The sequence below is a fragment of the Gymnogyps californianus genome, chromosome 7, assembly GCF_018139145.2.
Source record: "Gymnogyps californianus isolate 813 chromosome 7, ASM1813914v2, whole genome shotgun sequence".
Taxonomy (NCBI): Eukaryota; Metazoa; Chordata; class Aves; order Accipitriformes; family Cathartidae; genus Gymnogyps; species Gymnogyps californianus.
In genome coordinates this window covers 25,951,896-25,966,003 of record NC_059477.1, presented here as the reverse complement: position 1 = coordinate 25,966,003, position 14,108 = coordinate 25,951,896, and the positions used below count along the sequence as shown (strand labels likewise).

The 14,108-nt window shown below is 46.4% G+C and overlaps 1 protein-coding gene across 1 annotated transcript in view; it reads left to right on the top strand.

Annotated features, from left to right (window-relative positions):
• Nucleotides 1-269: 269 nt before the first annotated feature.
• LOC127018389 (unconventional myosin-X-like) overlaps nucleotides 270-14,108 on the top strand; it is an 88,835-nt gene continuing 74,996 nt past the window's right edge. The window contains exons 1-3 of the mRNA XM_050899979.1: nucleotides 270-374; nucleotides 5,782-5,880; nucleotides 11,572-11,730. Of these exons, the coding sequence (XP_050755936.1) occupies nucleotides 270-374; nucleotides 5,782-5,880; nucleotides 11,572-11,730 (363 nt within the window). The remainder of the gene's footprint in view (nucleotides 375-5,781; nucleotides 5,881-11,571; nucleotides 11,731-14,108) is intronic.

Sequence of the window (14,108 nt, the reverse complement as noted above, 5' to 3'; positions counted from 1 at the left end):
GAAAAACAGCAAGGTTGCATTCCTTCCCATATGGGTCTAGGGTGTCAGGAACCCCCCCTCCCCACCAATCTTGTATCCATTAGCTAAGTCTCTTTATATCTGTCCTATCACTAATTCATGATCATCTAGATCAATCTGTTGGAAAGTGCATTTATTGAAACCTGATCCTGGCTTTGTCTGGATTGCAAGGGCCTTTCTAGCCCAATCTCTGCTGCGTGGTTTACAACCACAAAGCCCATTGAGGCTGGGAAGAGAGCTGGCTTAGCACAATGCTGCTTCCAAGCCTAGGAGCATGTGAATCCATCGCCAGGAAAAACACAAGGCTTGGATGCCTAATACCCACTGAACAGCCTCAGTGTGCCAGAGTGACAAAGGTATGTATATACACAATACTTATAGCTGAAAAAGTTACAGCACCCTGTCGTGGTTTGACCCCAACCAGCAACTAAGCACCACGCAGCTGCTCACCCCTCCCTGCTCCCAGTGGGATGGGGAGGAGGATCGGGGAAAAAAAGTAAAACTCGTGGGTTGGGGTAAGAGCAGTTTAATAACTAAAGTAAAATAAAATATAATACTAACTACTACTACTATAATAATAGTAATTGTAATGAAAAGGAATATAACAAAAAAAAAGAAATAAAACCCAAGACAAGACAAGTGATGCACAATGCAGTTGCTCACCACCCGCTGACTGATGCCTGAGCAGTGATCCGCCCTCCCAGCCAACTCCCCCAGTTTATATACTGGGCATGATGTTCTGTGGTATGGAATATCCCTTTGGCTAGTTCAGGTCAGCTGTCCTGGCCATGCTCCCTCCCAGCTTCTTGTACACCTGCTTGCTGGCAGAGCATGGGAAACTGAAAAATCCTTAACTTATCCTAAGTGCTACTTAGCAACAACTGAAACATCAGCATGTTATCAACAGTATTCTCACACCACATCCAAAACCCAGCACTGTACCAGCTACTAGGAAGAAAATTAACTCTACCCCAGCCGAAACCAGGACAACACCCACAGAGATTTTTGGCTTGGATTTACAGTGCAGGGGTGTACATTTTTGAGACATCCCTGCCCCTTGCAGAATGGCTGCAGCAGTGATTGGGGATAGTTACCCAAACCAAGGCACTGCAAGAGCCTCTCATAGTATTGTGTTTGCAGGTAGATCTGGAGGCTAAGAAAGCCGTGTTCATTCACAAAGAAAACATTACAAAAACGTCCCATAATGGAAATAGTGGACAATTGTGTGCATGTTTCATACACTGGAAGGTGTCTTCCAACCAAAAGCACTTTTCCTCTCTGAATAACTCCTGGAAAATTGATGCACCCATCCTGGTGGTAGCCCCTGCCGAGCATGTTACTCCTGGGGAGTTATGCAGGTTCGTGCACAAGGAGGAATGGGGCACGTGAATGCTGTCGGAGAGAGGCAGCACTGCTAACTGTCTCCTCAGATCCTGTACAGATGGGGCAGCTCATTCTCGCTTGTGCCTGGGAAGAAGCAGTTTCCAGAAGAGAGAGGACATCCTAGGGGAACATGAAGATTCAAGGGTAGTCCAGACTACACAAATAAGAGGAGAACAGGATATGATGACTTGTTTCTGAAGTGTGGTACAGTTGCAGAGCAGTGGTTTGCTCATGTCAGTCCCTGAATGTGTCTCCTGCTGGGCTGGGAGGCTCTGGAGAGGCAAAGGCATCTGCAGGTACAAAGTTTTGCGTCTCGTCCTCTGGCACTCTCTTTGCCTTCAGTAGCTGGATAGCTGATGAGGAGGGTGCACCTGCGGGTAGCTACACACTCTGCTTTAATGCCTGGGTGCTTTGCTTCTGCAGTCACAGTTGTGCGCTGCTTGTCTGCCTCTATGCCCTTTCCCAGGGGTACAGTATACAAGATCTCCTTTATCCTTTCCCTGCCGACACAGCATACTGCATCTGCTGAGATGCAGATACAGGCGTGTGAGTGCAAGAGATAACTCCTGGTATCAGTCACTCTAAAAAAGGCACAGAAGGCCAAAGAAATCTGTGGCTTCAATTGATTTCTTGCTATCGTGGATACCAGGAAATGTTATTTATTTCCAAGTCTAGGACCCCAAAGTGCCAGGTGTTATGTGAACAGAGGAAAATGACATCTTAGAGTTTACTGTCCACAGTGAAAGACATCATGGTGTGAGAGTGAGGCAGTACTGATGAAACCCTGCTCTCGGTATGCAAGCAACTTTATTTTCTAAATTATAACCCCATGTTATGGGATCAGTTTTCAGGATTGTGCTTTGCTATGCGCTTTGTGGCAAGGCCAGTTCACGGACAGATTGTCACTGAGGCCATAAGAATGAGGATGCTGGTCTGTGAGAGTTCATTTAACATCCGAGTGACCTACCCTTGATCCAGGAACTCTGGTACATTACTACTTTATTCTTTCTTTCAGTACCTGCTGTTGTCGCTCCACTTAAAAACAAAACAACCCCCCTAATAAACTCCTAGTTAAAAGAAGAATTGGGAGGGGATGAGCTATTCTCATTATATAAGGGGCTAGTTAACCGTATCATCAGTATTCAGCCAGCTTTATTTGATGGAAAGCAGTTACACAAAATCATCGCTCTGCTGTTCCTTAGCTGTCTTTTAAGGTGTTCTTTTCAAATCAGTGCTTGCTTGTTGCTTCATTTTGTTAAACTGTTTTGTCTCTGGATGCAGGTGAGCACTTCTATATCCCAGTTTGAAAATTGACTTTTTTTTTACTCCTGTGCTAGGAGAGCAGGTTTTTTACATCATCTGTTGTGCCTGTGGGAGCTGGGACCCCCCCAGAGCTGGCAGGTAGCTGCTCTCAGTGCTGGGCTGTGCCGTGTTTTGCTGCTCTTGCTTCTCCCATGGAAGTTCAGCCTTGCTGCCTGGCAGTTCTTGGAAGTTTTCTGCTCAATTTAATCCTTTCAACTGATCAATGAAATGTGTGCTATTGGGGGAGAGGGGAGTGATGTGAGGGCAGTCTCTCTGGTGTCACCATCTGTTTCTGTATTTAGTCAAGGCTCCTTGGGGAATTTCATGTTTAGAAAAAAGGGCTGATGGAAGGAGATGCACTAAAACAAACTCGGCCTTTCAGGAAATGGGGGCTATGCTGGGCAGAAGTTAACAATAATTATTTGCTCTGTGGTTCCTATTCTGGCTGTCTCAGCATGATCTTCTTTTTGGAAACAACATAAATGGGTGCAGTTATTCTACTGGGCAGAGGCAATTGCTGTTGTAAAAACAGCTACAACATCAAAGTAAACTGAACTAAGTAGTTCTGGGCAGCTGAAATGCCACAGTGCCTGGGAGTTTCGTGTTGCCTTCTACTCCTTAGCAGCACGCAGAAGGATCTGCCATAAGTCTGTAGGAAATGGTGCAATATTGTACAAAAGAACTAGGTCTCCTTTTAGGAGTATTTGTTACTACTTTTGCAGACTTGTTACAGACTTCTGCTGGGAAGGGGGTCTGGGTCAGTCTGGACTTTCTGATAATTTCTAGGTGTTGAAGATACCAGAGGAATCTCATTGTCCATCTTCCCTCTTTTTCCCTCTAAATGGTACCTAAATAACAGTGTTCATGCCCGTGGAGTGTCTCTTGTGTGTCAGATTATCAACTGCCTCTATCTCCAAACTAATTTCTGAGCTCAGGGAGTGGAAAGTGTGTGTAACCTGGACCCCCCTGGTCTGCAGGGACAGACCATGTAGGGTTCTGTGAGCTTGGCACACTCCTGATGTTGGGGTGTGTGTGCGCGCGTGTGTGCCATGGCATTGGGGTGCAGTGTGTGTGGCAGGGTGCAGGCCTGGCTCCTGATTAAACTACACTTGCCTGCAGGCTCTCATCTGTGTGCTCCTGGGTTACTGGTGTCTGAAGGCGTTGAAATGCACTGTTGGGAATGAGTGTTTACAATAAGTGTATTAGAAAAGGTTTTCTTTCATCCCACTGTTGGAACTCCAGACACAACTTTGCTGTTTGCTGACTCTTTGCTCTATACCGTGATGGTAGGAGCGTTTGGTGAAAATAGCTTAAAGATCTTCTACTAACGCATGTTGCTGTTCATATGTTTATTCAGAAGTCAGAATGTGATTTGGGAAATGGATGATTTCTCAACAGCAATGTCTTGCCCAGATACCTCAGGACACTTTCTCTCAAGCATCAGGAGTTTCAGAAAATGTAAGAGGATGTCATGAAGACGTCTATATAGTTCTCCAAAATCTGTATTCAGTGCATTGCTTACCAGCTCTCTGGGATCTTGAAACTTGAATCTGTAACATAAGAAAACATTTCTTTCTATTGCTGTTGCTCACTGGCCATGAGAGTGGTCTTCACACACCATCCTTGGGTTTAGGTAGTGATCAGATGCACTGGTGCTTTTCATTCACTTGGTGAGGGGAAATTAATCTGCCTGCTGTGGAAACTCTAGAGCAGAAAACACCAGCAAAACTAGAATTATGTAGGCCTTTTTTAATGTCATTAAAACCAGTTCCTTTATTGGGAGGACTGGACATTGGCCAATAGACGTATCTTCTAGAATAAGGAAAATCCAGGGTACTAAAGTGTTTAAAGTGACTAAAGTAGTTTAAAAAAACCCACCTAAACGAAAATAAATCATTAAAAATAGAATTAGTGTTCCACATTTTGTATAATGTAATATAGAAATACTATTGCATCTCTTCAAACATAATAAGCCTATAAGCAAAGCGCTAATGGTGCTGACGGGTTTAAGAGGATAGGAAGGGCTTTTACAATCAATAACTTAGGGGCAGAAAACAAATTAGGAAGAAAGTAGGTCTATGAATCAATGAAAAGCAGGATGGCCTTAACATTGCTCAACAGTTCAGCACTTTGGCTTTTTCTCAGTACTTATCTAAGCAGAGTTTGTGTGATTTTGATGGGAAGACATGGAACAGATTAGTTTGCAATAACTGAAATGCGGTGTGACGTTATGCCTAATTCTGCATAATTGCAGGTCATGCTCTCCCTGATTTGCCTTCATGCTCCCACTCTTTCCCTTGTACCAGGTCCCACAGTCAGGGAGAGCAGAAGAGGCCAATCCAGCAAATTGATTTCCCACTTTTTTGGTAGGCAAGCTATGAGATCTGCTTGCCCTGCAGATCCCTGCATATGTGTTACCAGAAATCTGCCTTTGTGGTCAGGTCTGTCTTGAGAGACACTGAGCAATTTAAGATGTTGTAGTGTGTGTGAAACTATATATACATCAGGGCCATCATATATACATCAGTGTATATATACATCAGAAAAACACTCAAGTCATGTCATTTACCAAAGGAAACTCTTGCAAGAGAGGCAAACAAAGCTCTGTGAAGTCTACTTAGCTGTTGCTGATGATTTCTGGAAGCATTTTGACTTACAATGGTGCATGGGTGTATGAAATTGTAAATATGCTTTATTTACATTTTCTATTATTATTATAGCATGACTTTTAATGCCTGGCTATTCTAAGTTTGAAAATATTTAGACAGTCGAACCCACTATTCTGCGTGTTTGTATCTTTCCATGACTCACTCTATAAAAATTGATGGTTCCTTACGTTGGTTTCAGCATGAAGCTGATTAAACCTGCTTTTTCTTCCTCTCATGTTACGTTAAAAAAATCAAAACCAGTTTCTCTGAAAATGTAAGTAGGACTTGCTTAAAAATTTTAAGCAACTGTAGCTTGGAAGTAGCCTCTGAATACTGCAGCTTCCCCCAGCTTTCCTTGGGTGTTTGCACCCCGTGTCCAGATCTTGCAGGCTCCAGTTCTTTCTAATGGGAGGTCTTCTGTTTTTTGCAGGGTGCCAGGGTATGGCTGCGGGAGCAGGACCAGCTGCAGCCATGCACTGTTGGCTCATGTGCCGATGGAAATGTGCTCTTCACCTCAGATTATGGCACGGTAAGTGAAGTTTGCATGAGGCTGTAGCCTATGCCAAGTTGCAAGATGGTCTTCCTGGTCTTGCATGACCTTCATGTTAAAAGGAAATGTATCAACTGAAACGCGGCAATTCTGTCTGAAAAGCGACCCGGCTGTGTTATAAACCATGCCAAAGGTCTAACAAAGGTTAAAAAGAGAAGATTGTTCTCTTCTGTTCGTTTGTCTGCCCACCTCACTTTGCTTGATTTTTCTTGTGCCACCTTTGAAGGAGTTGCATTAACAGCCTAGCAAAACCATTATATTGGCAAAATGCTGCTCGGAAGGAGGCAGCTCCACCAACTAAGCCGCCCTTCCTGCCAGGATGTGCTTCTTGCAAGCTGTGCTGCTGTGAGGGCTGTTGTGCTCACCACCATCTGCTTCAGCAGCTTTTGCCATCAGCCCTTTGGGTCAGGGGCACGTGGAAGTGAGCTCCCAGTGTCAGTCAGCAGCGTAAGTGCAGCAGCTATGCATAGGACAGTTCAACAAGGCAACCGAGCTCCTCTGAGAGCAGAGCTCTCTGCCAGTGATAGGAACAAGCCTCTTTCCTGCCCTATTTTCAGTCCTGTGCTCCTTGTGGTTCCCTGGCGTGCCTGCTGCAGTGCTCGTGGAGTAATATTGGTAGGAAGGGACCTCTGGGGATCATCCAAGTCCTCAGTGAGCCAGCTCGGCTTGCTAACCCTGGGAAAACTATTCACTGCCTTCACTGAGGTTCTTGATGAGTCAAACTGGTGCCTAGGCTGGGAGGAGGATGGGGAAATGGGCAGGACTGTGCCCTCCAGCAGTGAGCAATTAGATCTGCTCAACTGTTTTGGTGAACAGTGCTCTGCAGGCAGCTTCTTTGTTACAGAAAATTGGACAGGTTTTTTTCAGCCTCTTACCTGGCAAACAAAGGAGGGCACACGGGGAAAGGGGATTTAGGACTCCAGCTTGTGGAGAGTCAGTGGTCGGACTGTCGTATTTTTCAGTCTTGCTTTGAAAGGGCTAGATTTCAAATCATCATTCCTTTTTAGAGAGCCTGATTTGTTTCTCAGAGACAGAAACTCACCTAGCAGACACATAGGTTTTCCATCTGGTTACTCTAGTCTCTCAAATCCTTTCTTGAGGAGTTGCCTCGTTTTAGGAGTGCTGGATAGTCACTAACTCATTTTAAGAGATCACAGGGGCATTCATCACAGGTAATGCAGCAGCCTGCGGAGGGTCAACAAATGGTGAGTACTTCTGTGACTCTCCCAGACTTGCTCCTGTCTCTTCTGATATGCTGCTATGGCCTTGGAAAATCCTCCAAACCCACCTGGCACCTCTGAAAGGACACCAGAAATCCCACCATAGAGCCAGCTGAGTGGGTGCACCCACCACCAGCCTGTGTCCATGCTAGAAAATGTGCACAGGATAATGCTGGGTGGAGTCACAGGTCTAAAAAAAGCTGGATTTTTTTTCTCCATGAAAGAAGAAACCGCTAGGCTGAAGGAGCATGTGCTGTATGGCTTATGCAGAAAAAGCACATGGTGATCATTAAAGGGCTTTCTTTATTCAGTACCCTCAACAATAGCTGTCCTGTGTGCTTCCCTCGCCTGCCACCTTCATTGCTTCATAACTATAGGGGGGACTGGCTGTCCTACCCCAGGTGAAAACTCAGATGAAAACATCTTCACTTTACTTTGGGTTGGATGGGCCAGTTGATCCCTCTGATTTTAGGATCCCTAAATCTAGTGTCCTCACGTTTGCTATGGCCCAGCATCCCTGCAGCTCTTGCAGCTGTGAGGTAAGAAGTCCAGTCATGCTTCAGAGATTTTGCCATTTGTTTTCACTTCCTTAAAAACACCTCAAGCAACAAATCCATCAGAAATGTGACTTCCTGGGAGGAAAGGAGGAGCCGACACTTATGAAACACAAGATTGGAAACCACAGTCCAGACAGACCAGCCAAATACTTTATGGATAAACATAACTTAGATGCTGGGTGGGAGCTTTGCTCACGTGCTCAGGGTTGCACTAATGGATGGATTTGAGGTTGAGAAGGAATCATTTCTCCCTTGCTCAGCCTGGTGAGCAGGGTTGGCAGTCCTCATCTTGGCTTGTCTGCTGGCCAGGTTTTGCTTTATTCCTGACCATTGCAGGGGCTTGGAGAGAGTCCTGGTCATTTTGTTCTGACCGTGGGCTAAATCTGAGACAAAATCAGTTTATCGCTGGGGAGAAAATAGAAATCTTTGGCTGTGTTGTGAGGTGCCTGTGTGGTATTTGATGGCTTGTTTGTAGTTAGACTGAAAGCTGATGGTTTTTCTTCCCAAATAATAAAGATCTGCTTATTAACACCTATAACTTTCTGTTTAAGTATTAACTTGTTGGAAAAGGAATATTCCAGAGGCAGCTCTGCTGAGAGGTCAGTTTGTCTGTGTTCTCACTTGCTTCAGGCAAAATCAGCCATCATATTCAGCTCAGTAGTGCAAGCTGCTGAAGCCAGCCTGGCTTTCTTTACGTGGAACAGGATGATGGGGAGGATGTTCCTCCAAACTGCTCTCCTGGCAGATTGCTGGAGGGGTCCAGAAGTGAGCAGTGGGGTAACAAGAGCCTCTTTACTGGGGTGGCTGGAGGTGGGAAAGTGCCTGGCTGGCCTGGATCAGTGCAGCACCTTGCAAACTCTAAGGGCAGAGGGTCATCATGTCTGGGTCATCTTTGTGTCTCAAACATCAGAGCTCCTCGGGGAAAGCCCCTTTGACACGATCTTGGGAACAAAAAACCACCACATGTCTGCCTCCAGGACCCGGGATGATCCCTGCAGCCTGTTGGTGATACAGAGACCGGAAACTTGTCTCTACCCTGTGGGGCAGAGGACAGATTAAAAGTCAACTCTCTCCCAGTGTCAGAGAAGGCCTGAAACCTCTCCGGCATGCCACAAGTGCCTTCCAGAGGCACAGAGACCTCACCTCCCAAATCGCAGTGGGGCTGGAGGCCCCAGCCTCTCCCTGAGGAAGGGTGAGCTGCTAGAGGTGTAATGATGGGCAAGGGTATTTGGTGAACCTCCCCAGCCTCAGGGACAGACAGGTGACATCTTGGCCTCGGCTAGGGTGTCAGTGTGGCATCAGACTGCTACTCCAGGGAGTATATTTCACCTATGCAGTGTTTCTGTCCAGAGGGTGCGAGAGCCAATGCTCCTAATCCACCTTTGCTGCACTCCTGCTGGAGCACCTGCTTAACCCTTTGAGGATCTTGGACCAGATTTTTTTTGAGAGGGATGACTGAATAACCCCAATCAGGTGGCTCAAGACAGGTTTAACAGGTGATCATCTAATCCCTACTAATCATTTACTTGAGTATTTAGGGCCCCTGTTGCTCTTCAGGGTCCCATTTTCTCCTGTGTTGTCTACAAGAGCAAGTAAACAAGCTCTGACCCATCACACAGTTATTTTTCATGCACAGGAGCCTCTTGGCACAGGTGCTGCCGACCACCTGGTATCTTTTGGGACACTTGTCCACTCAGCTTTTTCCCTAGATGTTTTCTTAATGTTTCTCTTCTGGCCCAAATGGCCACAAGTGCTGACAATGCAGTGGTAAATGAGTAAGTGCCAGGCAGATGTAAGGAAAGGTCACGTCATACTGTTTTGGACCTGTCCCCTTCCAAAATTTGTCCAAGTCAGCAGAGAAGAGAGAGCCAGGGCGGTTGGCTGCCTCATGGTTTGAAAGTGGTATAGTGGTTTTGCTCCTGACAGAGTCCAGTTCATGTTGTGCATCTGCAGCTTGTACTCTCCCCTGAATTTAGTTGTCCCATTCTCCGTTCCTGCTCCCTCAGTTCTCTTGTGGAAGTGCCCAAGGCCTCTGCTCTGAAGAAGAAAAAAAAAGAATTGATGTGGGTTTTTTTGGGCCATGCTTGCAGAAGTGGGGGTCCTGCTGCTGGCAGAGTCATACCTCTCTGATAGCCAGGTGAAGAAGTGGTGTGGAGAAGACCAGAGAGGCCTGCAGAGAGCCTGTGTGCTGGAGTGGGCTTTGTTCTACGCTGTTCATGAACGTGAACTATGTATTTCTGAAAGCCTCCTGCTGGCGAGAAAATTGGGCTGTGGGGCAGTCTCCCAGTGGCAGAGACCGAGCTCTTGTTGCATTCGGTGTGACTGGGCAGACCTGGGGCAAACACATCTGGGGAAATGAGCCTGCTTCTCTTCCCGAGCTCCCTTCAGGAACAGAGCTGCTGTTTCGATTGTGCAGGGTTTTGCAAGCATCGTGGGGGTCTCGTAAAGGGATCCTGTGCCGGGTTATTCGTTCCCCACACTGGCAAGGTTGCGGGCTCAGAGCTGAGAAGGGGTGCTCGCTGGGCACCTGCAACGCGCTGCAGCAGTGAGCGCCCTGCAAGGGACTCGCAAGGGTGGCTCGCTGGAGGGGGTAGGGTGACCTCATTCTGTCTTCAGCCTGCAGCTGCGTGGCTGGCCTCTCCCTAGCAGTTACAGCAGCCCGAGGACTCCAAGAAAGCAGGCAGGAGAAACCAGTTAGATCAACGCTATAGATCATGGTTCGTTCTCTGTGGGGTCTGTCAGTTTCTTGCTGGCACCTGGGAGGGCTGACAAGCAGGGATGGAAATGAGGTAGAGACCGGAGCCCCAGAAGGGAAGGAAAAGCCCAAGTTTCTTTGGAAGGGTTACTGCGGGCCAGTTTGCTTCTCCAGGCTGCCTGTATGAAGTCTCCCATCTGTCTATCTTGGGTCTTACCATCTAGCGCAGCTTGGGATGCTGGGTGGGAGATGGCACATGGTTGAATCCAAGAGTGGGAAGCAACTGAAATAACTTTTGTGAAATGCCAGCATCGTGCTTGAGGAGGAGGAAAGGAGGGCTGGGACGTGGCTATGGTGAAGGGGAACAGTCACATAATCTCAGCTGTGTTGAAAGGGGGTGAAGAAGATGACCTGATAGCTGAAGAGTGGGTTACTGAGGAGGAAGAAGCTCTAGCAGGAAGAAGGATGCAGCAATTGCGGCAAGAAGAGTGCCACTGCACAGAGAGAGAAGTGGGTACTTCCCAGAGCAGTGATAGAAGTTAATAGCTGTCACTGTACAAACACTTTGAAAGCTGCATCATATACATACATGCCAGCATGCACACAGGATGTCACTACTTTATTTGGCTTCTCATCTGCTTTGCTTTCCTTTGCTCTTGACGTGACAACCTCTGCCAGACACTCTCTGGCTGCTCCTATGGAGAGTGCAGGGCCAAACCTGGAATGTGAATAAGCTTTGCCTCAGCCTCCCCACAGTCAGAGACATGATCCCACCTGTGTTTTTGTGAAAGACTGTTCCTGGTCTCTTGGGAGCAGCTGCCATCATTATTTACAGTCGTGAGTGCAGTGTGTAATACCTGTCCAACCTCGTGCAGCTGGAGGCTGGTGCCCTGCTCCTGCTACGGGGCTTTCGGTAAAAATCAAGTAGCCTTGCATTGATCTCTCCCTGTCAGTAGTGAAGGTGAGAGATTGACTCTGTAGCAGAAGAAGGGAGTGTGCTGTATGGTTTCTGGCCAGACAGTTCTAATAGGTAGGAACAGAAAAATTACTATAAAAACAGGGAGCAGATCTGTGCCTTATTAATTTCCTTTTCCAGTGCTGAAGTATAAAGCTGTGAAAAGGGGCATGTTTCTGGTAGGAAATCAGACTATGTGCCCAAGTGTCATGAGCTTATTTGTCCTTCTCTCCATTCTTCCAGGTATTCCAGTACCCCAAGGCCTCCCTTTCCAGAGAAAAGGTCTTGCCAATGCACCAGACCAGCGTTGATGGGGTAGAAGACATGTCCATGCTGGGAGATTTGCATGAAGCTGCCATCCTGCTTAACCTGCACCAGCGCTACCAACAGGGTAACATCTATGTAAGTGCTCAAGCTCGGCTGCATCCCTTCTGGCTAATGATTCTTATTTAGCTTCGGGACTGCCACTTTGCATGTGAAATACTGATTTTAGCATTGTTTCCTGAGCGTTGTTTCATGTGGATAGAAATGGAGGATTTTTCTGCCTTGCCAGTTCCATCAGCCCTGTGAGATCCTACCCCTACCAGAGGAGCCTCTTTGCATCTATAGAACTTCCAAAACATGAACATTCACCTCTAGGCTTCGTGGTAATTGTGCAGCTCTGTATCCTCCATGAACATCTGCGTTTTACAAGCTGGCATTCACGTTCCCCAGATTCCCCATTATTGCTGTTCAGAGGTTTATCTGGCCAAGCAGACTGGAAAGTGCAGTGTACATAGGTGGTTGTTGAGTATCCCTCCGGATCCAGATGAAGCTACTGCTCGACAAAACTAGGAAAGCAAACCTGTTGCCTAATTCTTCTGTTTTTACGTGCAGTTGTGCCTTTTTTGAGTTGCTCTGCTCTCCTTGCACAGATGAATACTCACAGCATCTCCTGATTTCCCTCTTGGGCCCTCAGGAAGGAGGCAAGCGTCAGGAAGGGGACTTGTGAGGGAAAGCACACCTGGGACGAGGCATCCCTGGAGTGCTGGGATGGCAGCGTGCTCTGCTGACACTTGGAGAGGACAAGGAGGATATGTTACAAAGACTGCCTTACCTTGCTTTACTCTTACCTTGCTTGTCCACGCTGTGTGCACCCAGAGTTTTTCAGATTATGACAGGAAAACTGTAAATCTCTATCTGTGTTGCATAGCAACGGTTACCAAGGCAACCAAACCATATGCACCTGTATTCCAGGAAATGATCAATAAAGTGACCCTGTTTCTGGACCATCTCCTGCACCGGCATGCAGAGGAGACTGCAAATTCTCCTTTTTGTTGCTGTAGACCCCCTTGCCTGTTGTCTATCAACACAGCCTTGTGACCCTGTGGCAGTACCCATGTGCACACACTCTTTTGATGGCCCTTGTCCTTGCTGCTCTTCCTGACCTGTGTTTGACACATGCTATGTGTTTGTGCGGCTCTTTGCCCATTTGGGTATATTCCTCCCATTTCCTCTTCCCTCACGCTTTGAAATGTGAGGCAGGATTCTCTCCCTTTTCAGTCTGTGTCTTGCACCAGAAATGCCACACCACCAGCACTGTGACAGTGTCACAGCAGCTGTATCTCCTTAAGCCTTTCCTCTAGCTCTGGTATGTCCTTCCTTCTCCTATTTAGTGTTAGTTCTGTGCCTTCTCCATCTGTGTGTAAAGGTGTTAAAGTTTAAACTTGATGTCATTTTTTGCCTGTGCATAGTGCATGAATGTCAGCTGTGCACTTCAGATCTGATTTTTTTTGAGATTTATGACGGGGCCTGACTTCTGTAACATGCTCAGCACTGGGAAGAACCCCTCAGTGAAGGATTGTAAGCCCCTCCTTGAGTGGGACTGTATCTGGGTATATGTTTGTGCAATGTCTGACCTGGAGAACACCAAACCATACAAGTGCTGTTTTGCATTTCTGCAGCGCAGACGTTAATATTGCAGTTACCTTATCACTAACTATTAGTTTTTGCTGTAGCCCAGCTGCATATAGTTTTCAGTTAAGCAGAAGTTGAGAATGTCAGCTGTAGTGCCACCTAATGACTTGCAGTGATCTTTGAATACCATGAATGTTACAGGGCTTGAGTTCATTTAATATCATCCTCAATGGTCTCCACAGAACATAGTAGGCTAAGGTTGCAGATGAAGCTGTACTGAGAGGAGTTACGCCTATCATTCAGGGCCAAAAATATGTGGAAGGAAATCAGAGAGATCAGAAACAGGTGAGAAATATCATCATTTTCTGGAAAACAAATTCACCTGAAGGAATGGGTAACCTGGAATACTGGTAACTAGTATTAAAAATAATAAAAAATAATAATAAAAATAATTAATGAGAGGATGGAAAACTGAGAATGTGAAGTGGACAACTGCTGTGAAAAAGGGCAGTGCACTTCTGAGCTGTATGCCTGGAGTATCCCACCATGAGCTCCTAAAGGGGATTCTTTCTGGTCAGGGAGTGTAGCTAGCAGTATATCTAGACTGCTGTGGTACCCATAATTAATTTGCTACAGGAATACTGACAATCTCAACAATACCTTTTGTTTTCCAAAGAAATACTATTCAAGCTCTACCAAACTGTTTAAGGAAATTATGTGAGCACAGCAACAGCCTGTAGCTTTTAGGAGTGTATCTTCCCCCTTCATTCCTGCAATTCTTGTATCCCTTAATAAAAGTAGACCCAACATAATGTGAGTGATGTGTAAATGAGCCAGGGGCTGTACTGCCACATTTCGTGCTGTCCCTAGCTCTGCCATGCCTA